This window comes from Dama dama, chromosome 23, assembly GCF_033118175.1.
Source record: "Dama dama isolate Ldn47 chromosome 23, ASM3311817v1, whole genome shotgun sequence".
Classification (NCBI taxonomy): domain Eukaryota; kingdom Metazoa; phylum Chordata; class Mammalia; order Artiodactyla; family Cervidae; genus Dama; species Dama dama.
In genome coordinates this window covers 30,318,885-30,346,722 of record NC_083703.1, presented here as the reverse complement: position 1 = coordinate 30,346,722, position 27,838 = coordinate 30,318,885, and the positions used below count along the sequence as shown (strand labels likewise).

At 38.8% G+C, this 27,838-nt stretch overlaps 1 protein-coding gene and 1 non-coding gene across 6 annotated transcripts; one reads left to right on the top strand and one right to left on the bottom strand.

The window, feature by feature from the left end:
* Positions 1–2,940: 2,940 nt before the first annotated feature.
* LOC133044690 (heat shock 70 kDa protein 14) lies at positions 2,941–27,628 on the bottom strand. 5 transcript variants are annotated; one of them, XM_061126267.1, is made up of 15 exons: positions 26,312–26,331; positions 26,154–26,236; positions 23,401–24,125; positions 22,422–22,920; positions 17,775–17,823; positions 17,542–17,647; positions 16,536–16,626; positions 15,469–15,573; positions 14,014–14,175; positions 12,275–12,430; positions 10,340–10,442; positions 6,596–6,808; positions 6,013–6,186; positions 3,978–4,048; positions 2,941–3,155 (listed from the first exon to the last, which is right to left on the bottom strand). In XM_061126267.1, the coding sequence occupies exons 3-15, from the start codon at positions 23,957–23,959 to the stop codon at positions 3,077–3,079; spliced, it is 2,367 nt and encodes a 788-aa protein (XP_060982250.1). In that variant the 5' UTR covers positions 23,960–24,125; positions 26,154–26,236; positions 26,312–26,331; the 3' UTR covers positions 2,941–3,076. The 5 variants fall into 5 exon arrangements, with proteins under 5 accessions (XP_060982250.1, XP_060982249.1, XP_060982252.1 ...); XM_061126266.1 differs by lacking the exon at positions 26,312–26,331 and adding an exon at positions 24,309–24,382; XM_061126269.1 differs by lacking the exons at positions 22,422–22,920; positions 23,401–24,125 and adding an exon at positions 27,470–27,628 and having other exon boundaries at positions 26,312–26,392.
* On the top strand, positions 5,558–5,681 carry LOC133045328 (small nucleolar RNA SNORD22). The gene has a single exon (XR_009690203.1). It is a non-coding gene; the product is annotated as a small nucleolar RNA SNORD22 (small nucleolar RNA).
* Positions 27,629–27,838: the final 210 nt, after the last annotated feature.

The window sequence follows — 27,838 nt, the reverse complement described above, 5'->3', positions numbered from 1 at the left end:
GATGTTGGTAAATCCTGGCTGTAGATGAAGAGGGAAATAAAGTCACTAAACAACTTAGTGACTAAACAACAACAAACATACACCAGTGTCCTCAAGAAAAACAAATACAGAATTATGCCTCCACCTCCCAAATTTTTTTTTTTTAATAAAAACCACAGAAAACATACTTTTGAAGGTCCATGGAATGTCTCCTTTTCCATTTTCATAAATTTTCTTCTTTGAGAGTTATAGAATAGTAGCAGAATGGACACCAGAAAACGTGAATTTAAATGAAAAAAAAATGCACATAATGTGCTTAGAATAGTACGCAATCAAGAAAAATTAAGTATAACAAAAAAGCACTTGAATATTAGTTCAAAACCCATTTATTTGCTCTGAGACCTTGGGAAAATTATTTAACTTATCTGAGTCTAATTCCACATCTAGAACACAAAAATAATACATGCCATATTACTCTCTATATATTGCAACTACTCATGTGCTGAGATCACAATTTAAAAAGGAATGAATTAAAGCAAATAAAAGAGCAATATTATTATAAATGTTACATGATCACTTTATTTTAGAAATTTTGGCATTTCCCTCTAGTTTTGTGCTCTGACACTGTTTTCTCAGTTTTTAAAAACTGTGATGAAATAGTTTGTGACCTAAGACTTTCACAGTATTATATATACTGTGAATATATATACAGTATTATATATACTGTGAGTGTATTATTAGGTATCATACTGTATACAGGCATTTCTTTTTGTATTTGGCTCTGTCCTTTAGACAATGTCAGGTATGTCAGCAGGCAAAATTATAATCTGACATAATCTTATGCTAATAAAAGTGCTCAAGTGTTTTAATGTACATGAGACTGCAAAAATGGTTGGTAAGTGAATGAAAAGATTATCAAGATGTTCACCAAAATATCTTAACATTTGTTATTCCAGGTGCTAGAGAATGTTTTATGTTTGCTTCTTTAATTTTAACTTCATAATGAGTATGTCATTTTATAATCAGAAAAATGTTAAAGGATCTTCACCTTGAAAATTTAAAAGAAAAAACAAAACACTAGGAAGTTTAATTGGCAAATCTTCCACAAATTCAAAAAAGAAAAAAAATCTTGTCAGTTGTGGATGCAAGAAAATTTGGGAGTACAGTTGACTCTTAAGAACATAGTTCAAGGACTATTCTGGGGGTTGGGATACAATGCTATCTTAGACTAAGAGTCTCCTGCTCTCACAATGCTTAATAATCCAGTGGAGAAAGCAGTCAAATAAGTAAAGTATTACCTGGATATGGAAGGAAAGAAAACTCTTGGATAAATGCTTATATTTTACTCTGTAAGTTTCACTAATCTATTTCAGGGGTTGACAAACGTTTTCTGTAAAGGGCTAGACAGTAAACATTTAAAGCTTTGTGGGTCACACAGTCCCTGCTCCCATTATAGTGAGAAACGGCCACAGACAATACGTACACGATTGAGTGCGGCTATGTTCTAATAAAATTGTATTGACAAAAACTGGTGTAGGGTAGGACAGACACACTGCCAATAGTTTGCCAACCCCTGGTCTAAACAGCTAATTATAGCTACAAAATAAAATGCTACAGCACTTTTCCAAAGCATAACTGAAAGCAGATGTAGCAGTTCAACTAGTTCAGATGGTATTTTCTAAAATTCTAGAAACACTTAATAGCTTCTATATAATCACTTTATTTCAAAGTCTTTTAAAAAGTTTTATTTATTTATTTATGGCTGTACTGAGTCTTCGCTGTGGCTCATGGACTCTAGATCGTGGGCTCAGTAATGATGTATGGGCTTAGTTGCTCTGCGGCATGTGGGATCTTCCCAGACCAAGCGTAGAACCTGTGTCCCCTGAATTGACAGGAGGATTCTTAAATCACTGGATGACCAGGGAAGTCCTTTATTTCAAAGTTCTTAAAACTTGGGACAAGATAATAAAAGATAACTAAGTACTTAGCCTTTAATCAAAGGACAGACCTTTGAGGCTGCCTCTTTGTGGACTTATTAGACTCATATCTGAATTTTCCTTGGTGCTTCTGTCCATAATTTGATGCAGAATAATAGATTTAAGTTTAGTTTCTCCATTTAAGAAATAGAAGATTACTGTCATCTGTCCCCATAAAAATCAACAGTAATAATAAATCACATTTCAAAGTCTTGAACAGGTGAAAAAACAGCAGAGTTTTAAAATTTTACTGGGTAAAGATATTTCCCCTTCTCAAGTCCACTGGGAACCAAGGAAAGAAACAAGTGGAAAATGCTCCCTTGGTAATGAAATCTAGAGTCTGATGCACATGGCTCACCTTCAAGCTCTCTCTTCAATACAGGCAGATTAATTGTCTTGTTTTACTAAGAGAAAAACCTTTTTCCTTATTATCCGCCTAACTATTCTCAATGCGCTAGTCAGCATTTTTTGGTGAATAGAAAGTGGCTAGGCTTTTCTTCAAAATAAAAAAAAAACCTTTCAATTTCAAATGAAAAACATGTTTGTTGGAGGGGAAAAAAATCAACCTTAAGATAATTACAAAAAGTGCATCCCGTTAAGAGTCTGTTAAGTGCATCCTGTTAAGAGTCTGGTGTTCAGTTGTCCATCCTTTTTTCTACATGTGTCATGTGTGGATTTATAAACAATTGTTGTGTTTGTTTTTTTTTTAAGCAAAAATGGTATCTTACTTTGCACATGGCTCCGTGATTTCTTTCATTTAACATCGAAGACTTTTAAACTGTTCTTAGCTGATTAATAAGAATTCCTTAAAATTAGAAGTTTTAAAGACAGAAAACATTTTTAACTGCAACATTAAATTTCCGGTAAAGTTTTCTTCAAGCCACTTGATTTTATTCTAAGTAGGTTCATGATAGAAAAAGTTCCTTGTATTTCCCACTAATAATGGAAATCTTAAGTGGAAAACAACAAAAAAAGTTTGCAACACTTAACAATATACTATAGTTTAATAGAAACATAGATCATACAGGTCATTTGAAAAGTATTTTAATATAAACATTCTTAAACAAAATGAAATAATGTTGACATTTTAGATTTAAAAAATTCATGGTTCCTGTAAAATACTAAGATGCCACCTCTATAGTAATTGCCTCACATTTTCCAGTTTCTTGATCTGTGCACGTCACGTGTAAAGATCCATCCCTATGCAAACAAAAAATAGTAACACTACATAAGCTCAATTTATAAAAGCAGAAAGTTTGTAAGAAACTACTTGAGGACTTTGAGTAAACAAGAGATCATTTTACCTTTTAAAAGAAGCATATTAAGAGATAAATAACTGAAACACAACTTCATGTCTTTACATTTAGAATCACATGCCATACTTAGGTAGTAGTACCTTAAAAATTTCCTTCTGTGTCACTATGATGACGGTTGTATTCCTTGAGAACCCAAGATGATGAAGACCTTGAGTTGAAAACTTTATGCAAGTTCAAGATACATCAAGTTGTTTTCAATCCCGGGCCATGATAGATCTACCCTAATGAATTCTACATTCTGGCTAAATATGATTTATGGAATAAATTGCCCTTAATGTTGATTTGGAAATGACTTACTTGTAAGACAGTATTATGGATGGACTATTATATTTCCTATAGATTTCCTGTTGAAATACTGAAATAAACTTACCCTTTCATAGGACAAAAATCAATTATGTAAACCTTAGGAAATCATATTTAAAGTCGATAAAAATTATATCTTAAACTTGCATGGACCAGTTTTTTAGGTTGAATACCCCCATAATAATAAAAGAAGCAACAAAGAATTCAGAATGCTAATGACTTGAGATATACTTTTCTTTGTAAATACAGTTAATTTTACAGGGAAAAATTTAAGTTACTGATAAGATCTTTATAAGCTTTTAATAAATGATTTTCTCAGAGTGACAACAGAAAGAATCAGCTGAAAAAAAGGTAGAATCTCAAAGCAAATTTTCTTAACATCAGAAGTACATTAATTTTTTACCTTTTCATAGTAAGAACAGCTAATATATCACGTAATCCATTTTCTTTTTTATCTAAATCCTGGAGCACAACCTGTTTAGGCAAAAATAATACAAAGATGATTCAGTATTTTGGCATTAATAAATTGATGCATCAATTATTCCAATGAACTAAATCTTATTCATTACTGAAAAAACCTTTTAAAACAGGGCTGTTTTCAGTTCTTTTACCATTTATCATAATTCAGAGCTTAGAATTAAGCTTTCTTAACTGACACGTCTCCTCTAAAAGGAGGGCATGGAAGATAACTAATATTATTTGTCCCTTTTAAATGTCATGTCCTAGATTAAAATGATACTGTTTGTCTCAGAAAATAAAGACTGTTTTTCTTTTTGGTGATTACACCATTACAGTAATGTGTACGTTACATTTTGGCAAGCCTTTTATATATACTTTAAAAAATTCAAATATTTTAAAAGCACTTGAAAAAACCATTTAAAAGAAATACATGTCAAATTCCTTTGTACTAGTATGATTACGTTTGTTAAGTAAGAATTATTAATGGATTTACTATAAAATTCCTCGGTTTCCTAAAGAAAGGCATACCAACAGAGCAAGTTTGAAAGTGACTTTTCAGATTTTGCCAACATCAAATTTTATGACCTTAGGTAAACACCAAGTTTACTCATTTGTAAACTGAGGCAGTTAGACAAGATGGAATCTGTAGAAGATTCTCTTCCAAATTCAGTATTATGTGATTAGTTTTTTCCTTTCCAGCATTGGTAGCTGCAGAGTCTCAGAGTAGTGTGTCCAGAGAAAATGTAAGAAATGCTCTGATTCAAGAGATGAATACTAGACTTCCATCTGAGTTTAGAGCCTAGCGTACAGCAAAGTACTTTTATAGTGATACACTGCAGAAGCATATGGAGGAGCTTTGAAACCTTTACTAGCTGAAGGAGCCCAGGCAAGAATACTGGAATGGGTGGCCATTTCCTGCTCCAGGGGATCTTCCCAACCCAGGGATTGAACCCAGATCTCTTGTGTCTCTGGCACTGGCAGGCAGATTCTTTACCACTGTGCCACTTGGGAAGTCCATTATTTCTTGGGCATGTTTCTAAGCAAATTACATGGCTCCACCTGATACTTTTTAAATGATATAGAGGACCATATCATATGATCTAAGCATGTGGTATTTGAAAAAGCAAACTTATCCTATGTCAGAGGCAGCATGGTGCAATGGCAAAGCATGGGCTCAGGAGTAAAACCAACCTGAGGATAAATCTCAGCTCAATCAAGCACAAGGTGTTTACTATCATGAGCCTGCTTCTTAATCACCTATAAAATGCACACAACAATGTCTATCTCATAGCACTTGGGATTATGTTTGTAAATTGCCTAGTAGAGCACACCTGGCATTTAGCAAACAAATAAATGTCATTTCCTCTGCCACTGACCTTATTGTCAAGGAGGTTAGCGAGCACAAAGAGCAGTAGAAACACAACTGTACTTTGTTTTCATTTTCCTCTTTCAAATTGAAATAGCTTGTTTCTTCTCTTTCCAAAATGAATAAGTACAACTAATCCATTCATAAAAATGTGTTAATCCCAGTGAAGAAACATTCATGTCTTATTTCCTGTCCTAGTCCCAGAGCCTGTAAAGGTGAACCCACTGGGGCTGGCTGGGGGAGAAGAGGAAAGCTCATTCCAGAAGGAACTGTCTGAGGGATCCTAAGAATTTCTAAACAAGGCAAAGAGGGGAATAAATGGCTGGTTAAAAAGTAGACTGTATTTTTTTCCCCCAAGGTCTAAGAAAGAACAAAGCACACATGATGGAATCCAACATGAAGGAAATAAAAAATGAAAATTTTTTGTACAGATTACCTGTTCAAATTAGCATATAATCATTTCAGCCTGTCTAAATAAGTTTTGTTTAAAAAAAAAAAGTGTTAAATGTCCTATATGCACAGTTTATGAATTAATGTTAAACTTAGCCTAAACCAGAAGGAAAAGCTAAACAGTTTCATGTGATTAATTCATAGTATAATCTGATACAGTCACCTGTGCAAATTTGTTTTCAACTTTTGCAGAGTTTTTCCCCTCAGACTCATAGAGTTCAAGACACACTGAGGATATACTTCCAGGGGCCTGTAATGTGTGTTGTCTTCGAGCTGGCAAAGGAGTCCCTGATGGAAACAGTACTTTGAAGCTGTTGGCTCCTGATTCATCAACTCCCTAATAAGCAGGAAAATAATATGCACATCCTTTGATATCATTACAATGAGAAAAAAAATCACTCCTATTAGAAATGACGATATATTCCTTATTGATAATCTCAACACTATAAAGCAGCAAAGAGAAGAAAATAGAACCGATCCTTAATCCCAACCCACTTTAAAAATAAATTGAAACATACACTTCTCAACCTGTATTAGAAGCTTATGATTAAAATGATAGCAAATTAAGAAATTAACAGATTAATATCAACTGAAAGAATATCAGAAACTCATTACAAGTAAAATTATAAACCTAAATTTAAAGTTTTTACCAGTATACAAGGTTTTATTTTAAAAACCATATGTATGTAAACCTGTGGCAATAACTTTATACTATGTATGGCAAAGTAAAGACAAGCTAAATATACCTTAACTAAAATATCCTTGGCCGAACACTCTATCTGAAGAGCATCTTCCACTGAAAGGCTTTCTTTCCCAATAAGGATTCCTGCTTCTATAGCTGCACCAATAGGGATGACCTCATCAGGAGGAATGGAATTGAGAAGCTCAACAGTTGGGAAAAGATCTCTAATCATTTGCTGTAGCCTTGGGATTCGAGAAGACCCTCCACAAAGGACAACCTAGAAAATAAAAACAATTTTCAGTTTTGTACTTTTAGAACAATGATTGTTTCTCAAAATTAGATGTAACAGGCCATCTTCATCACATGAAATGGTAAAATATAAGCAGCCCTATTTTAGCATACTATTTTAAACTTATATAAAATATACACATATAAACATGCATTTAGTACACTGTTAATATTTAACATTTTCTTTACTTATAATGACAAAGTTGAAAATGATGTAAGAGTAAAGAAAGAGCCCTGGTTATGGAGGCCGAGGGTCTGAGTTCCAATCCTGGCTCTATCACTTACATGCCAGCATTACTTCAGGGAAAGTCCTTACCCTCTCTGGAAACTTTTTATTGGGTTGGCCACAACGATCGTTCAGGTTTTTCCGTAACAGCTTATGAAAAGGAACTTCTTGGCCAACCCTATAGTTTCCTCATCTGTAAATGGAGAGCTGATTTCCTGATCCTTTGCCAGGATTAAATGTTTCAGTGAATATTGCCAGGATTAAATGTTTCAGTGAATATAAAGCCCATCATTTTCTCCCTCTATCCCTGTAAGAGGATTATACATCCCCACCCACAGCCACTGCCCTGACACTGCAACCCCTCCCTTTTATTTCTCTGCTCCATATTCAGGACTGGCCATGGGTCTAGCATTGGCCAGGTGAATGTGAATACACTGGAATACAACATATCTAAGCAGATGTTTTAAAAGCCCTGCATGTTCTGCCAGCTCCTTTCCTCTTTCCCTTCCACCACGAGAGCTGCTCCTTTAGCCTGGGTCGTGGAATGAGAAGCACCAGAAAAATGCCAAAGCAGTAGACCCATGGCCACCTTCGGCTGCTCATGTGGAACACGAGCAAGAAAAAACTGTTCACTACAGAAAATCAGTGAGACTTGAGGTTTGTTCATTACTGTTATAAGGTCAACAAACTACAGAGACAACACTGTATTTTTAAATTCTCAAAAGCTTGATTTTTAGAAGTATCTAGTGGGAAGCTGCTGCATAGCACAGGGAACTCAGCTCAGTGCTCTGTGATGACCTGAGGGGTGATCGCCTCCCCAAGAGGGAGGCGGTGAGTGTATACACACAGCTGATTCACTCTGTTATACAGCAGAAACTAACACAACTTTGTAAAGCAACTATACACCAATAAAAAAAAAATCCTTAATTCTAAGAATGTACTTGATCTCCAGTCAAGCAATTGAGGATTGTACCATTTGTGATATCTAATGTCAGGGTTGTATGACCAGTTAATGAAGGAAGAGAACTCACATTAACTGATCATCTATGGTACGTCACACCCTGTGCCATACATGGTTTTCATTTAATCCTCATAACAATCCTATAGAATAAGTTATAATACTTACCTAAAAGTTAAATATTATCACCCTCCTAAGAAGAAGAGACAGTAAGGCTCAGGAAATTAAGTGACTGGTCTATTCTGGAACTATTAGCACTGTGAGCTTTCCAATTCAGCTGCATCTGTCTCCAAGCTCATTCCCTTCCCACCACTGCCCTGTATCATTTATACCATGTGCCTTCATCTTTATAAGCCACCTCCCACTCACCTACCACAATGCATAGCATATGTATGCAAAAAAAAAAAAAACAAAACCCAACTGAACTAAAACCTCTACAAACAGACAAAAGAATGCAACTTTCATGTTACAACATACACAAAAATAGTGAAAATGTAAAACTTTCAAACTACAGCAAATTAAAAGAAAACAGCAATAAATATTTGTCAAACACTTGAAAAAAGATGGAATTGGTAAATTCAGAAGCAACTGAAGAAATGAGAGTAATAGACCAACAGATTTAAATAGATCAATAAATGAAACCTCGGTGTGTCAAATACCCATCCTCCCTAAAAGAACCAAAATTCAACAGTAAACTACATGCCTCAAAAGAAGGTTGCAGTAAATAGCAGTTAATTTTCTGATTATACAGAGTATTTACACAAATAAATTTTTAAAAAACCTAAGATTTAATTGACTAAACAGACAAAGAACATGAAATATTTACACATAAGGAAATACAAAAAACATTTACTATTTAGCAACATTGATAATACGTTCTCAAAGAATCCTATAATAGTCAATAAAATATAAAGTAAAAGCATATCTCTTTTCAACTACTTAATGGAAAATTTATCTTTAAATGATAAAACTCAGTGTCAGCAATGTTATACTAAAATGTCTGTTCTCATACACTGCTGATGAAAGTATGAGTTAATTCAGCTCTTCTGAAAAGTAACTGAAGGTAAAAATAGACTTCTGCTATTTATATTCTTTGACTCAATATTTTTTATTATAGAAACCCATCCCAAAGAACAATCTTAAATATAGGAAGAGATGGGCATCACTTTTCTGGGGAGGAGTTCAAAAGAACAATGAAATAATCTATGGTGCTCTTCCTTTTCTAGGATATCACGAGCCTATTTAAAATGATTTCTTAAATGCGTCTTTGCTGCTGCACGCGCTTTCCTCTAGCTGCGGAGAGTGGGGCTGCTCTCTCGTTGCGGCGCACAGTGAGGCCTGTGCTGCGGAGCACCGGCCCCAGGGTGCACTGGCTGCACAGCTGTGATCCCAGGGCTCCAGGGCACAGGCTCAGCAGTCTGGTGCACGGGTTTACTTGCTCAGTGGCAGATGGGATCTTCCCGGACCAGGGGTTGAACCCATGTCTCCTGATTTGGCAGGCAAATTCTTTACCACTGAGCCACCGGGGAAGTCCAAGAGTCTACATAACATTGTGTTGATGAAGGCTATATAGTAATATGAACAAAGAAATTGGTTATAATATAAGGCACATAAAATTCAAAATTGTGCAACAAATTTGACAAGTTTATTATAAAGTAAGACACTGGTCTCTGAGTTTTCTTATATGAAAATTCCTTTATCAACAACAATGAAAAAATGTATATATATTGTAAAAGAGTAGAAATAATCTTGGGGAAAAAAACCACAAACCAGCTGGAATATTTTTGAAAATCTCTAAATCTTTTCTTATGCAAGCAAATATGCAATACTTCTCAGCAAGCAGAGAGAAGGAGACTGTTGTACTGCTTAAAAGCAGAATTGGGAACCATACTGAGCAAAATCCTGGTTCTACCACTGGCCACTTGATCACCATGAAGCTACTTATATCTCTGTACCTCTGTGCCTCCAATTATAAAATGGAGGTAAATAATATCACCTACTTCATAGAGTTCCTGGTTAAGATACAGCAAGTTAATTCATGTAAAACACTCAGAAACAGTTACTGACACCTAAGAAACATTCTAATATTTGTCAGTTTTTGCTTATATACCAAAAATACACTGAAAAGGAACTTTAATCTCTTTTGCTAATAAACATACGGAACTGTGAGTTCATTAGAGCCATTAATCAAAATTTTATCAATTTCCTTATTTCCTAATGTAAGGTAAGAATATTTACAGGTATAAAAATACTCCTTCAATACCAAGGGGCCATTTCCTAAATTCCCAGTTGAAAACTATTCCTAACATAAATAGGAAAAATACAAAAGTTATTACCTTGTTGATATCATCTGCTGTAAATCCACTTTGTTCTAAGACTTCTCTGATTGCTTCTATACATTTATTAAAAAGTGGAGAACACAGAAGTTCAAATCTTGCTCTGTAAAAACACATAAACACAGAAGAGACAGCAGAAGTAAGTTAAACACGACATTTTTTTCTTGTAAAGGGTAATGTCAAAACTTACTGTGATAGATCTCTTAAGAATAGGTTTATGATCAGAACAGGATATTAAACACTCAGCAGAGCAATATCATGGGAGGAAAAAGTCTAGGTTATTCATCTACAAATGTATATAATATTAAATTCACATAGAAAAATTATACCCATAGCCTGCTTATAAGCTGTCCAAAAACCTAAATATAAATTCTCAGTGTATGGCATTTCTACCAATAAATCTATTGATTCAAATCAAACCATAATTTGGAAATTTTTTGCTATTTTTATGTTTTAAAGTTTTAAAAAGTGTTTCTCACTACTTTTCTTTATGGTCTGAGCCTCTGCTGCATTTAAGTTTGGTTATTTTGCACCCCCTGAGAAGCCTGAATGCTAGCAAATAAAATGACAAATTCTATTTCCTTCTTAATAACTGATACGAATAAGCAAACATTTACTGAGTACTTGGACAAACTTAGCACTAAGTTAAATATTCTGGAAAGAGAAAAAATATAAAGACTCTCTTGCCCACAAGAGATTAAAATTCAATGGAACAACTTTCTTTTAGGTTGTAGCTTGAAATCTCTTAAAATATCTAGAGAACTTCCTGGAGCCACTGGCCACTTGAGACTACTGAGCACTTAACTCTGGCTAATGCTACTGAAGAACCGAATTTTTAATGTTATTTACCTATTTAAAAAACTAAAAATTTTAAATAGCCACTGGTGGCATTGCTGACCTGGAATCGGGGAAAACCCAAGGAGACAGAGGGAGCAAGCTACAAAGGCCAGAAAAAGAGAGAATTTAACCAAACAGAGTGAGTAGAAAGCCTAAAAATAATGTATTACTGTATTCTGGATATTCACTATGCTTCCAAGTCACCTGCTAGCTTGTTGGAAGGTTTAAATAGTGCTAACTCATGGTAGCTACTAGTATTGTGAGTAATACACAACACACAGTGAGGACAATGGCCTCCCCCACCCATTCCTGGGTAGAGGTGCGATCATTTGTAACCAATGTTTTGGATTATGGAAAAGATATGAGCATTAAAAACAATTTTATGCACATTAAACTTCTGTTTACTAAATGTCACAAAAGCTATTAAAATTTAAAATGTTGCCAGCGGATGACAAAGCAAATAAAACCAAGACAGAGATTAATCCTCAGAGTAAGGTGACAGGTGATAAGGATGAACTCGGGAGTCAAACTAGCTGGGTTTGCATCCCAGGTCTGTCCCTTACTAGCTGAATAACCTTGGACAAGAAATGAAACCTCCTGTGAAAAGTAAGGAAAACAACAGCACTTACCTCATTGGGTTGTTATGAGAATTTGAGAGTTAATAAATAAGAAAGAACTTAGAATACAGCCTGCCACACAGGAGTAACGATGAAATAGTAAACAACCACTGATGCATGTGGAAGCCCCACAAAGAACTAGGGACTATACAGGTGGGACTGCTAATCAAGAAAGGAAATTTACAAATCTCAAACTTTCAAGTCTCCTTTCATCATTCTTTCAAAGGCCTGGGATGCTCCTGTCACACACTGCTCCTGGTAGGTATAACATAACAGGGCAGTCACCACTGACATGATTGTTTTGGAAACAGTCATTTAGTCTGACAAGAGCTGAAAACCCTGGAAGTAAAGACAGAAAAGCTCTCCTTTTATAGTGAGGTAAACATCTCAAATGAGAAAATGAAAACCCTGAAGTGAGAAAATTACACCTAAATGTGAATACATTTGGAACTTCTTGAAGTTTTTCGAACTGCAGTTTTACCTGGACACGTTGCAATCAAAATCCTGACCTTCATACAATGAGTCAAGGAAGCAATTGGCACTTCCCAAGGTTGACAAAGAATGTTTTGCAGTGTCAGCACCGTTCATCAGCTTCATCATGGCGCGGGCATTTCCTCTCACATCATGTCTGAAGGATCTAAATAAGAAATACAGTCTTTGAAGTTTAAAAATTACTAGGTCATTTAGAATTTATTGTAACTAAAACCTGGATAATCCCCATTAGGATAACCGTAGGCTCATGAATCAGGGACTTCCTTGGCGTCCAGTGGTTAAGACTCTGTGCTTCCACTGCAGTGGGTGCAGGTTCCATCCCTGGTCGGGAAGATCCTGGATGCTGTGCCACAAGGCCAGTAAAAAAATAAATAAGCTCAAGAATCAATATTAATACCAGATTTTAGTTTTTCAGAATGTTTGGGGAAAGAGAATTTGAAGAGGGGTCTCAGGAAAAATAAATAACCAATATCCTTAAGACTCTGAATTGCTGGATTGTTTAACCACAGTTATGGACTGCACTGAAGAAGTACAGGAGCCGTCATCTTTTTGCAGATGAGACAAAAGGACACGGAAGGAGATTCATGCAACTGGGTCAAGTCTCATACCTCACCCTTTACAACCGTAACATGATTCTTGTTGAATGGCATAGAATTACCTGTCCAGCATTAAAAAAAAAAAAAACTAAAACTGCTTCTTCAAAGAAATTTGAAACATATAATATATGTAAAATTACAGTTCTTCTACCTCCAAGGTGAGTTAACTGTTAAAATTGTTTGCTAAGTGGTGACTGATGGCTCTGTTTTTGAACATGTTTAAAACCCATAATAAAATTAATAAGTGTTCTTTCTTGAGTTGGAGGGGCTTCCTTTGTGGCTCAGCTGGTAAAGAATCCACCTGCAATGAGGGAGACCTGGGTTTGATCCCTGGGTTGGGAAGACCCCCTGGAGAAGGGAAAGGCTACCCACTCCAGTATTTTGGCCTGGAGAATTCCATGGACGGTATAATCCATGGGGTCACAAAGACTCAGACACAACTGAGTGACTTTCACTTTCTTTCACTTTCCTTGAGTTGGAACACCTTTATAACAAAAAGCAGCATAAGTCTTTATTGAACAAATGAGAAATTACCACTTTTTCAGGACTTTTTTTTAACCCAGTGTAGTCAAACTGATGAAAACCCTACTTTTTAGAGTAGTGATGTCCCAAATATAACCTTTATATATTTGACTCATGATGTGACAAACAGGATTAGAATTTTGAATGGAATAATTATATCCAGCAACAAAACTAAAATAGTCCTTGTGGTAATAGATACCCCATAAGACTGGTTCACTGGAATCTAACTACAACATAATCTTTTATACCTATAAAAACTGTTCAGAAGGTAGTGAGGCCTTACTGCCTTTACCCTCCTTCACCCAAACATAAAAGCAACCACTGACAAGTTAGGAAGTTGAACTTGAGATCCAAGTTCACGCAGTTCAGTGTCTGGTGGCCCCTTACACTGAGTGAAAACTCTAAGTGTACTACACTAGGCAGCTGGGCCTCTGCTTTCCCCTGTTTACCAGGACAGATTTTATAATTTCAGACATGAAAATATTCAGTGCCCTGGAAAAACCATGCCTTCCTTTGAAAGGACAATTTCAAATAAATTGGGGGAAAAAAATTAAACCTGAAGCTAAATTTCAGGTTTATCATCAAACATATCAAGTCCATTAATACTCACCTCTGAAACTCAGAGGCTAGGTACTGTGCTAAGGTTTCTGTGAAGTGGGTACCTCCAATGTTATTATCAGTGTTTGTTGAGAGAACACGGTATATTCCACTGTTAACTTCCATGACACTGATAGATAAGGATGTTCCTCCAAGTTTGAATACCAAAATATTGCTAAAAAAAAAACACAAGTAAGTTATAAGAGAATCATAGTATTGTAAAGCCAATTTTGACTTCTTAAACTAAGAAATCATTTAGTTTAACTCCTGTAAATCACAAATGAGGAAACTGAAGCTCTTATGGGAAAAACTGAGTTGTCCATGGTTATTGCTTAGGAATGAATCAAGCCTAGAAATCAGATATTCTGATTTTAAATCAAAGCTCATTTTTATTTAATCCTGCTGGTAAAATTGTATTCTTTCTCACTAACTGGAGTTCAAGATACTAACTTTTCAAAGTAAATAAAAAAAGAGATTTGCAATTAAAGTAACTCTAAGAGCATTAAATATAGACACTTTGTTAATACTGTCTTAGTTACTACTGCGATACCCATGTTCCACAAAAGTTAAAACATGCAAAACTAGGCATTAATTTCCTAGGAATCAGAATCCAAAAATTTCTGATATTCTACCTTTTAGATTACTTAAATTCCTAGTGATTTATACTAGTTTCTTTAATTGTGAGATATGAATGAAAAGATATGATTAGGGAAAATTAACACATCTGAATTGACATCCCTAAAGTTGCATAATGTGTCAGATCTATTAGGACCAGTCTTATAATTAAATTGGCTTCCCTGGTGGCTCAGAGGTTAAAGCGTCTGCCTACAATGCGGGAGACCTGGGTTCGATCCCTGGGTTGGGAAGATCCCCTGGAGAAGGAAATGGCAACCCACTCCAGTATTCTTGCCTGGAGAATCCCATGGACGGAGGAGTCTGGTGGGCTACAGTCCACGGGGTCGCAAAGAGTCGGACACGACTGAGCGACTTCATTTCACTTTATAATTAAATTAAGAGTACATCTTACTGTTTCATTATCAAATGAAATCTTAAATTCCCATGCTGGCTTTTCTGTTATCTCCTGCCAAGACAGATGTACATGAAAGTCCTCACTGTTTTTCTAAGCATGTTTAATATTCGAATTGGTAGTAAACTTAACAGTGTCCTAGAGCTTCAGTTGTAACTTGGCTGGCTTATAAACTGCAAATCTTCCTTCACTAAAGGGACAAAGTGTTAGATGATAAGAGAAGGGCAGAAGGGCGCAACCTTCCCTCCTGTTACATTTGTTCTCTGCTTTCTAGGCCATCTTTCTCATCTATTTGAAAAACTCTAGATGAGAATGTTGATGTCTTTCCATTTATAAAAGCTTGGAATGACTGCACTATATAACAATCTCTATTGAAATAAATGCTATCATCTAAAATGTTTTCTGCACTGAAAAACCTAAAGCTGAAAATATGGTTTTTACCTTTTTCCAGTGGGGGAGTCTTGTCCAATTCCGTAAGCCAAAAGAGCTGCAGATGGTTCGTGGATTAACCGCAAAACATTAAACCCAGCAGCTCGGGCTGCTTCCCTGTGGACAATGTGCTTTTAATAAATTTGGTATCACATGTTCAAGTCTACATTTTTAGAAATGCTCTGCTAAAGATTTTATGCAACAGCAAATAAGATTTCACAAGCAGAACATGAAGGGTAATGATCTTTTAGAAGCAAGATAACAGAACACAAGAAACAGACCTAAGTCTTTAAGTGTAGAGATCAATTTCTCTTTAAAATTATCATGTTCAGAGTCTATTTTCTTGACAAAGAAGATAACATGTGCCTATATTAAGGAAAAGAAAGCTCTCCAAACGCTTGAGCTTACAAATTTCAGAAAGAGACTAGGACTTATTTATAATTCATTTTAGAATTAATACAATACATATTTATAATACACTTATAATACATTTCCAATTTCTTTAATTTAGGTTCACAACTTTAACATTCCACAAGTACAAGTAACCAAAGCAACTCTGTGCCCCAGAAGCAACTCAGATGTTCAGCAAAGCCCTACAGGGAACTCTAGCCACAGAGTAAAAGACTGGGTGCTTGCCAATTACATTTGCCTAACAACCTATGAAAACTAGATACAATTTTTGGTTTAGATGTTTATCTAGGTTAAAAAAAAAACTCAAATATTTTCTAAAATTGCTTATTTTTATACAATTCCCACATAAGCCTTAATTACAATACACTAAGGCAAAGTGATTCACAAACATCAAGTTAATCTGGTCATCAAATGTTTCCAATCAAAATAGCGAGGAAGATATTAATACATGCAGTTTCAGGTTCTTTTGACACTGCATAAAATATAGGAAATATTAATGATTATTACACTTTTACCACAGGATTTACATATATAAATATATACACGATTTACAAACACAACATTTTGTGTAAGGTATTTTCACATACAATTTTACCTTTTACTATATAGCAATGTTGTGAAATTTGTATTTCCTTTAAGCAAGAGAAACTTCTTCATATTATACTTACCCAAGAGCACTTTTTTGCTTTTCTCCAAAATCAAATGGAACAGTAATGACTACATCATTGGCATCTGAGCCCAAGACAGAATGTGCCGTTTCTGTATATGAAAAAAAAATTTTTAAAGTTCATGAAACTTAATGTGGTAATCATGTCATGACATACATAAATCAAATCATTACACTATACCCCTTAGTTATATAGTGCTGTATGTCAATTATATCTCAATAAAACTGGAAGAAAAACATAAATTCTGACAATACACAAAAATGTCAAGTGATGCTGAGGTTTATTCATTTATGCCAAAGATCTTTTTATTTTAAAGATTTTCCAATTTGTGAGGCTGTCCCACCCCACTGATCTTCTCTTGCTCTCTTAAACTGTGCACTATTTTATATGGTTTTGGTATAGTTGGTGGACATGTACTAGGTACTTTCTAATGCGCGTGGTTCTCAGGCTTCCAAGTTTCAACCACCTCCCAAATGAGATGGGCTCCACTGAGAATGGGTTTCTGATGCACAAAGGTGCAGACCAACTACCATGAAAGGCTGCCCTCCATCCATTACTTTCATCACAGATTCCAGAGCTGAAGTAAGCTCCATCAACAATTTATTCCAGAAGTCCTCAAGTTGTTCCACAGGAGGTTGCTCAGCTCCAAGCCTTTGCCTGAAGTGATAAAGCCAGACCTATCTAATCTGCCTAAACACTGTGGAGATTGTACTATCTTGAGGGAGATATAATTCACTTTTCACCAGCTTACTGGGCCACTTCATCTTCAGAAGTTTTGAAAATGCTGATCTGGCCCCATCCATTTACATTTCTTCTGGGGAAACCACAGTCAAGGAAAAGAAGTCATCTAATCAAGGTCAAATGGCCAGTTAGCAGGCCAGTCAGGTCTAGCATAATTTAGGCCTCCTCACTGCACGTCTGCTCAATCATCCTGATTCACTCCAGATCCACCTCTAGCTTTTTTAAAAGGTCAACTTTTGAAAAGATCTTTTCCTGTGCTCAATACCTTTCATTTTACTAAATATCAGTCTGGCAACATCTTCTGGGCTGACAAATTTCTTTTCTTCTCCAGTATCTATTTCATATCGTAACTTCCCATTTTTTTCAATAACCTGTGAAAGAAGTGTGTTAAAATAAGAAATGATTTTAACAAAATACAAAGTTTCAAATCAATGTAATTGGTCATGACCTTGGCAATTACTTTGTGTAACAGGGAAGTAATAATAGAAGCATACTCACTAAACATTTACTTTCCGTGATATATTTCCGAGCCTGAGGATCATCAGAGCTGTCCATAGAGACAAATATAAATATTTATATCATCATTGACATGTAAGTTTTAAAGATTATATTCTTCAAACCAACAAGTATAAAAATATAATTACAGTATTCCATGAAAGCGTTCACCTTCACATTTGAAAGTAAATAGCTCTTACTTGTTCTGATCTTACTATCAATAGATGTTATACATTTGAGAATATTTTCATAGTATCAATTACTTTAAGTCCTGTAGTTTCATATCTTTGATCATATCTCAGAGCCAAACCACTGAGATTAGAAAGGACAAAAGGAGGTAAAACCTCAAACCAGAATACCTAACACCATCTTTGTTGCTTGGTTTCTGAACATGAATCAATGTCTGAAACCTGAAAGCACTGAGCAAAAGTATGAATATTATTATATGTAAAAGTACAGAGTAATACAAGGAGATAGATACTGTCCTATACAAAGAACTCAACAAATGTGTATGGCAAGGAAAAAAACTAAGACAATGGGTGCTACGTTGCTCAAAATAGTAATACGAATTAATGCAGACTAGTGCAGCCTACAAAACGTTTCCACTGAATCTTCCCAGCATTTAAGGGGGGTTAGTGTGGCAGGTAGTATTCAGGAGTAACAGATTTATAGACAGTCAACAGCTTACAAGCTGACAAGGGGAAGAGTCAGTACTTGATCCTGGGTCTTCTCTACCAGGCTAGGTAGACTGCCTTGCAGTGAAGACAGTGAACAACTAAGGTACTTTTGCCTTGAGCAGGGATAAAAGTCTGATTCTTGGCCTAATTTCATCTAGAAATGAAGATGAGGTCAATCCTTCCACTTAACCCTTCTTGTAAGGGGCTGCAGCTATTCTGTCCAGAGACCAGTTTTAACTGTTTAGTAGGAAAAGAAAATAGTGGCTCTTCGCCAAGGGTTACCGAACATGAGGGCCCTAACCTGTGTGAACAAGGGGGAAATGAAAGGGGCTTAAAATGGGATTAATTTGGTTTAGAACTTTCTTGGCAATACTTATAGATTCCTCCTATCACCTCCACTATCACAGGTAAGCAGTTTGTCTGACGTCGCATGGCTAATACCGCAACGGGCTGGAATCCAGATCTTTCATAAAGTTTAGTATTCTTTCCATTAACTCCTCCCCTCTTTTCTAAACCCAGTATTTATACCATATCCTGGACAAATATTTTAAGGATAAGAAAAAAAAAGACTAAGTGTGCCTATGGTAACTTTTTTCCCCATCAATGCTGTAATGTTGGCCTGACATGTAGTGGTTCTGTTGCCTTTAGAACAGAATTTAAGTCAACCAGGATGATTTCTCTGAGTATGTTATCCATCACTCAGATAATCTGCCAGAAAAGGGTATGTTAATGGCTTTAAATGGAATTTAATGAACTCTTAGAAATGGCAGTTTTGGACCTGATAGGATTAATGGGATTTAAAGAACTTTTAGAAATGGAAAATTCTCAACTGAGGACCTCACTCACTTGAGGACAGAAGGCACATGTAGCTCTGAAGGTCTCAGAGAGGTAAGGTCCTGGAGGTTAGCCAGTGGAGAAGCAGAAAGCAGAGGATGGAGATGATGGACAAATGTTCACAGTAGCGCCAGAAAGTAGTGGACTGACCCACAGCTGTGTACAGATAGCAACTTTATTTGTCCACACCAGGATCAAGTCACTTCACAGAGAGACAGAAGGTGGTGGGAGGCTGGTATACACAGCACCATTTACTTTGCAGGCTTCAGGAGGCAGAGCATCACTCCTACCAGGGTACCCTGGCCTTCATCCTCCTCTTTCTTGAAGGGCCCCTTGCAAGAGGCAGATCCTCGCCCCACACTGACATGCTACTGGGCTTGTTCCCCCTCCTCAGTCTCAGCACAGAGCCTGTTACAGCCATCTGTCCACTGGGTCCTCATGTAGCTCCTGTGAGGTAGCTGGGATGGCCTCCCACTGCAGAGGGGAGGGGCCTGAGGTACAGAACGGTGAAGTGACCTGCTTGTGGACGGATGGGGAGTTCCGGCGGAGCCTAGAGCTCAGGCAGGATTTCTGGGCCTGTTTTCCTGTTAACTTCTTTAAGATCTTTCCCTTTAGTTGTATTCCCACCTTCAAGTCACTTCACCCACCAGGTCTGCACACTACCGCCTCCAAAGTTCAACCTGGCCTCCATGCTTTAGCACTCCTCTTATCTCCAGTAAATCCCTGCCTGATACTTTGCTACCATTAAGTGATTAATAGAGTACGGGCCTAACTCTTTCAAGTACTTCCTTAATTTTTCAGAAAATCTAACTATCTACAGTAGTGTTATCCAGTTGTAACTGAAATACATCCCTCTATATAAGGGCCTAAAACAACACAGAAAAAAAAAATTATCTCCATTTCCAGGCCTTTTAAAAGCAAGGAATCTGTCTGGGTGTGGAGTTAATAGAAGTCCATAAGAAGTCATAAATATCAATAGTGTAGAATCTTTCCTTAAAATACAACTGTTAGCAGTATTTCAAACAAACATTAATATGCTTCTGTGACTGAAAACACGACAATCAAAATTTCACTTTGTCTTCTGTTATGCTATTCGTCTAATTTTCCGTAAGGTACGAGAAAAGCCATCTGGTACAAACCTCTCTTTAGAAATAAAGAAACTGAGGCACAAAAAAAGACAAGTGATTTGCTCAATGTAACAAAGCGTGACAGCATCAGAACCCAGGAGTTCTAACTTGATTCCAGTGTAGTCTACCTCACACCTCCTCCATAATCACTCGTTCACCAGAGCAGCTTGCCTGCCTGCCATCTGTTCCTGGTTACAGGGATGTTCCCACTGTGGTTTGGACCATTTCTCCACCTAATGGTATTTCCAGCATTTAGGTAAGCAACCGAGCTGCAAAATATAAAATAAAACCTCTCCCAACAGGCCTGCAGTTTTTATTTCAGTCTCTAGATTACAGGAGGGCTTCCCTGGTGGTTCCAGCAAAAAAGAATCTGCCTGCAATGCAGGAGACACAGATTTGATTCCTGGATCAGGAAGATCATTGGAGAAGGAATGGCAACCCACTCCAGTATTCATGCCTGGATAATCCCATGGAAAGAGGACCCTGGCGGGCAACAGTCCATGGGATCACGAGTCAGACACAAGTCAAGAGACTAAACCACCACCATCACCACTAGATTATAGGAAAGCTTTTTAAATTCCAAGTCTGCTTTTTATATTTCCTGAAATAACTCATGTCTCTTACGTCTCCTGCATCAGCAGGCAGGTTCTTTACTACTGAGCCACCTGGGAAGCCCAAATAACTGCTAAGAACTTTAAGTCAGGTTAATGATGGTCAGTTATGGCTTCCCTTCTAAAGTAATTTGGAAGCCTGGCTAGATACCATCTTATCTCCTCTAGGAAATGTGTGTGTTTCAGAGAGAAAAGGGGATGTATCTGTGAAGGGCTGGTGCTTTAAAAAGAGCTATCTGTTGCAAGCTGTCCTTATTCATACCAGGTTCAATTGTTCCCAAAGCTGTTCTCTTCTAATATATGCCATTAACAAGGTGAACTTTTGTCAACACCTTGTGAGAAAAAGTGACTTTGGAGAGTTTCCTAGAAGAAACATTTTCTCAGGCTTGCTTTCTGCAACATACTAGACAGAAAACAAAGACACAGAGAAGAACAAAATTAGCTACAAGTATTTGGGAAGCTTATATAATCCAAATTGTTTCCATGATGTCCAAATGACAAACCAAACCTAAAGATAAATAATTATGAATATAAAGAAACCTAAACATGGAATGCAAAGAATTTACTTATAGGGAGTATTTTATAAGACAGCCAATTTCTCATTATATCAAAGATTATCAACATGAACCAAAACGCATGATTGTGGCTTCCTATCAGTTCTGAATCATATCCATACAGATAAGAGACTAAAGACAAGTAAAATGGAGGGAAAGATGGTTTGACTATTAAGCGCTTGCTAGCAGTTATGTCACAGACACAGCAAATATAAAAAAGGACCAATACATGTTGTGTCTACATTAGCCTAATGAACTAGAGAGGTTTTAAGAAATGAAGATTGTAAACTCTAGGAAGCAGTCAAGGTAAACCAGCAGAGATTTAAGCAACGAGGTCATGGTGTACAACCCTAATTCTGTATCTTGTCAACTACTGTGCCTCACCCCAGCCTTCTCTCAGCCAAGGTCATATGCTTTAATAACTTACATGTGTATAGTGCTTTTAAACCCTTTCCCATCTATTTCAGCCATCTGATCCTCACAACAACCCTGTGAGGTAGGCAGGTTTAGCAGCTGAGGAAGCTGGTATAGAGAGGTAAACTAAAGCGTCTCCCATCAGTGACGAAGCCAGGGCTAGCTAGCTCTGTGGACTTGGCTGCATCATTTTTCTACTGGGCCACCCCTTGCATTTCTAAAGTGTCTTTCAACTAGTGGAGACACCTGGGAGCAGCCACTAGCACATATGTTCCTATCACTCCACACATTAACTGTCCATCCACTCTTTTTTGCCTGAGGACACAGAAAAGGAGCCAGGGTATCAGGAGGCATTGGTTGGACCCAGGCTCTGCCAGTGTAGGAAATACACCCTTGCATGATCAGCTCCTAACTTCTGGTGTTTGAAATTAACCTCTGAAGCAACTTTTCAAGTCCTAGCTGGAAAGCCCCGGTTGCCTCTTCCACTGCCGTGGCCAACCGTCTGACTGCGACCACCGCATCCCTGCGGAGCTCGTTGGCAGTGTCCTGCTGAGCGCTGGCTTCCTCACCAATGGCAATCAGCCGATCCAGTTTTTCTTGCTCCCGCTTTGAAAGTTCTCGTGCCAACCTCCTGTTTTCTGCCAGTTCAGCTGCAATAGTCCTGGCCACTGACCGCCTTCTTCGCCGGGCCCACCTGGGAGGGGGCTCAGTGGTCAAAGGTCTATCCCCACCAGAAACAAAAGGAGCCCTGGAGGAGGAGGCTGGAGGCCGCTGTGCGGAGGCCACCCCGTGAGTGTTTCGGCTGGAGCTGGAGCAGGGGCTGGGCTCACCGGACACAGTCAGTCTCGTCATGGGGATGCTCTGACAGGGGGCAGCTGCACCTCTGAAAAGGTGATGGGAGCTGCTGTAGCTGGGGGTCCCTTGAGAGCACCCTGAAAAACAAAGCAACAATGTTGCAGAGAGGACATTCCTGCTATGGGAATGCTTGGAGCCAGCCGCAGAGTTGAGAGACAAGGACAAAACCAACGCATCTCTCTGCAGTGGGTGGGGAAGAATTTATTTTCTCATGCGGGTATTTTGGTCTGCTACAATAGTATGTCCAAAACTTCCCCCTCTGCCTTCCATTGAGCTATCCAACCCTGTCTACAGCCACAAGTTCCTAAGTCCCCATTATAAATAATGCCCAAACTAGTTTGGTTCTAAAGAATACTTTGAGGTTTAAAGAGTTCTAATATCATACATACCTAGGGTTACAGCTTTTAAAAATCTGGAGCCGCTTCTCTCACCATTAGGTTTAAAAGAGAGGGCAGGGGCTGAAATAGCGACTATGCTGAAGAGGTTGCCATCCAAACACATACTGATGAGAACCAGGTGACTCTGGGACCCCGACCCTTCACACGCTTGGGGGTTACCTGCACCCGAGGATTCATCCCAGGAGTCCTCGAGGTCACTGGTTTCTGGCATCTGGTCACTGACCCTCAGCTGACAATCATCTGATTCCTTCACTGTTTTCAAAATAGACTGATGCTCTGCTGCCTGAGTCCTTTTTGCTCCCAGAATGCTGGTCCCCTCCTCCCCTGGGGTGTCAGGGGCTGCTAAATTCAGGTCACTGTGCTTGGCCCAAGCAGCGTCCTCCATTAAGTTGTCTGCATCAGTCACTATCTGATTTCGGAGAAGTTGATCCAACGTATCATAAAAGGGACAGTGTGGTGGGTCGCCCATACTTGTGGCGTGGGCCACATAGGCCTTTAAATATAATGCCTTCAGGACTTTGAACTTGGAGCGGCACTGACGCTCGGTGCGGCGGAAGCCTTCCTGCTGCATCCGCTTGGACACGGCCTGATAGACATCTGCGTTGTGATGCACGGTCTGCAGGCGCTGAATGTACTCTGCCTCGCCTAGTATGGAGAGAAGCGTCCGTGTCTCCTGTCTGGACCACCGGATGCCCGCACTGCTATTGGAAGTGGCCATGGCAGACTGGGAAGAAAGGCTAGCTGAAGGAGGCTCCTAGGCAGGAGGGTGCCGACCTGAAGGTGTGAGGAGTTTCTGTGTGCTCCAGTCTATCTCCAGGAGCCAGCTGCTTCTTCCCTCTCTGGGCTAATTCCTGAGAAGCCAGGTCCGAGGACCGCATTTCTGGCTGGAAGGCCACAGGGGAATGAAAGTTACAGGAACGGTGTAAGGATAATTGTGGCAGTAAGTTAAGCGGTGCTACCTGTAAGTAGGTTTCTAAAAGAAAGGATGCCAGGGCTGAGAAAAGCCCAACTCTGGGAGTTCACTCAGGATGGGGACTGGACCAAGGGCTACAAAAGGCCTTACTGACTTGGCAACAAGGGGACTGGCTTCTCCACAAAAGGCAGGATGCTTCCAAGGCTGAGACCTGGAACCACCGTGTATCTGTAAAAATCACCATTGTTTTGTAAGTAGATAGATCAACGGGGGCGGGGATGCCTGGACCCTGAGGCACATCACTCTGGAGAAGGGCTAGCAGGACCGTAGTGTCTGCTGGGGCTCATTCCTCACCAACCTCGGCCTGGGTGGCACGCTATGCTATGCACTACCCATCTGACTGTCACCACTGCACTCCTTTGTTAAAAGGTAACTTCCAGGGCCAGAAAAGCAAGCTAAAGTTGTTCTCACTAATACAAAGCTTTTTGCCTAATATGGCAGAAGACATCCACATCTTAATTTCCACCACCTGCCCCCAAATATCAACAAAACTCAAAAAGGGCTCCCAAAGAGAGGCACCTATGGAACTATTCTGGATTTTGACCGTGTCAATGTCAGTACCCTGGTTGTGATAGCATAGTATAGCTTTTCAAGATGTTAGCAGTTGGGAGAAAATGGTAAATCCAGAAATAGACTGGATCTCTCTGTATTATTTCTTGCAACAATATGTAAATCTACCATTATCTCAAAAAAAAGTTCAATTAAATATATTATTGGCTGCTTACTTCCTGCCTTTTTTTTTTCAGTTTATAATTTGAAAAATTTTGACAGCAACTCAATTTATTTTCAATATGCTCAGTACTAAGTTTAGTCAACAGATAAATGGATATGGGAATATATGTATCTTCACAACAATTTGAATTCTCTCCAAAACACTATAGTTTTTGACTTAATCACAGATATTCTAAAGAAAAAAAATGAGCATGAAGTTCAACTTACCTAAATATAGGTAAGAGATAGAATCTGTATGTATAAAATATATATTTATATATATATATCAAATTTAATCCATGACTCCCCAAACCTAAAAACAACACAAGGAAATTTCTACTTAAATTCTCACCTGAATAAGGTAGAAAGGAAAGAACCTGAGGTTAAGAGTTAGGCATCCTGGACCACAGTCCTGTAGAGCTCACCCCCCTAAACTAATTTAGGGATACCTTAACTTCTGCATGCTTTGATTTTCTTATCCAGAAATGAGGAGGTATAAAATCTGCCCTACCAATCTTACAGGGATTTCAGTGGATTAAATAATAGATGTGAAAGCACTTTGAAAATTTTAAAACACTATATCAAGTATTATAACTCCAATGAAAATCCCTAATTATCAGGGTAATCTATAATTTGAGGAGACAGAAGTCTGGGGAAGCAGGCCTCTTTAATCTTTTAATTAAAGTTATAGCAGATGATTAACCTGATTCTTAAGACATTAATTAAGCTGTTTTCCCTAATGATTAAATGTGTAAGCCAACTGGAAAAGTTAGTTCCCAGAAAGTGTCACAAAGAGATCTGAAGAAGAAAATCAATAGCTTCTACATAAATATTCACCAATTACAATAGACTTCACAAAATTCAACTATAATGCAAAGAAATCTTCTAATTCCCACACAATCTCCCAGTTTAAAAAGAGTACTGTAAAAATGTGTTAAGCTCAAACTGCCACCTCTGAATGACAAATTATCAAAACTAAATGCCCCTGGCATCTACCAATACTAACAGACCTGTAAGTGAGAAGCAAATGTCTCCGTGAATTCCATCTTTCAGAAAATTCAGCACTAACATAAAAAGATAGCCTACTGGGGAATTCTGTGAAATGACTCAGTCATAAAAACAATGAAAAACACACTGGTGTTTCTAGTTTCATTTCAAATGATGCTTACATTCAAATTATAAACATGTTTTTTGTTACCATAGGTGAAAGTATTATTTTACTCCATACCTTCTGCCAAGGATCTGCTTGACTTTCATTACTGTGTTTGAAATATTCCTTATTCTACTTTGTTTTGCTGCCAATCCAACGACCTGAAAAAGAGCAATCTATTACAACGCATGTCATTTTACACTTATTTCAATGTACAAAAATGAGGAGAATGGTACCTCTTCGTTTTTTGAGTAAGCAACAATAGCTGGAGTAACTCTGTCGCCTGCATCATTTGCGACCACATCAGCCCGGCCATCCTGGAAGTAAATACACAACTGTATTAGTTCTTTTGAAATGAAATATATAGTCTCCTTAGATACATTCAGACATACGTGGGGCCCTGTAACTGACATATATGTGGAAACAAAAACTGCTTTACTGTATTTCCTAGATCTTAATAAGACCAGAATTCTACAACCAGCTGCCTCATTTTTCAGTCTGTTCTGCACAGTTGATAACAGAAGAGACATAATAATAACCTCTCTATATAAAATTAAAAAAGTTAATACATTAACCTTTCTATTTCTCTTCCTTTTCCCTGTAAACGCTCATCGTTCTTCCCTCTTTTTACATATGATGAATTAGCAACAATTCTTCGGCTTTCCCCTACAAATCATCTGACGTTTAACCGTGAGACGAGTATCAGGGCTGTCCCTTATTATTGTTCCTTCCGCCTCCCCACAGACGAGAAGCCCTAAACTCCTAGTCACACACTCATTTTCAGAAAGGACAAGTGAATAGAGCACACACCATCAACTGGCTTCGCACGCTTCTCGGGATTAACAGGTCCAGTTCCAGATCCCGGCCACCCTGCTCTTTCTTGGCAAACGTCCAGAAACCTCCCGGTACCAGACGCTCGGGTCCCCCTCCCGGCCTCCTGCGTCCATGAGGTCCGCAGGTCCGCCTTCCTCCTCTAGGCCTCCAGCGCCCAGGACGTGGCCAGGTCTGTCCCCACCCCCTGGGGGGGACTCCAGTTCCCAGCGTGTCCCTGAATCCGCCCCCCAACCCCCCGGGGCCTCCAGCGCCCCGGACGTTCCCGGGTCCGTCTCCGCCCCTGGGGCCTCCGGCGCCCAGAATGTCCCTGGGTCCGCCCGTGGGCTCGGGTCCTCCTGAGAAGCCCAGGATGTGCTGGGTCCGCAGCTGCCTTTTCTGAGGGGCCGCTGGGGAACAGGCCAAGTCCGCCCAGCCCTTAGCCCCGAGACTTCCTCGCAGAATCGCCTCTCCCTGCGACGTCCCTAGGCCGGCGACACGCCGTTCACAACCCCGCAGACCAAAGGACTTGGCCTCGTACCCAGAGGACGCTGCACCGCAACCCAGCTCCCCGAGTCCCTCACCTTATAGACGGCCACACAAGCTGATGTGCAGCCCAGGTGAACCCCGATGGCCGCCATGAGGCGGCAGAGAAGCCGGCAGCACTAACGGGTGGCTTCCCAGCAGCAACAGCGCCGGGCCGCGGCACAGCCCCATCAGGCACCGCGGACACTTCACGTTCCCGCCCACCCACTGTGCCCCGGCCGTCGCCGAGGCCGCCCGCCTCGCCGCCAATCAGCGTGAAGGTCCCGCCTTTTCTGTCGCGCAGTCGGCGATTAGCTATAGTGAGTGTCCCCCCGCCCCGCTGGGGCAGCCCGGCGTGAGCAATATTGCGCACGCGCAGGTCGGGGAGGGTGGGGGTGGGGCGGGGACGAAAAGGCTCCTTCGTCCCA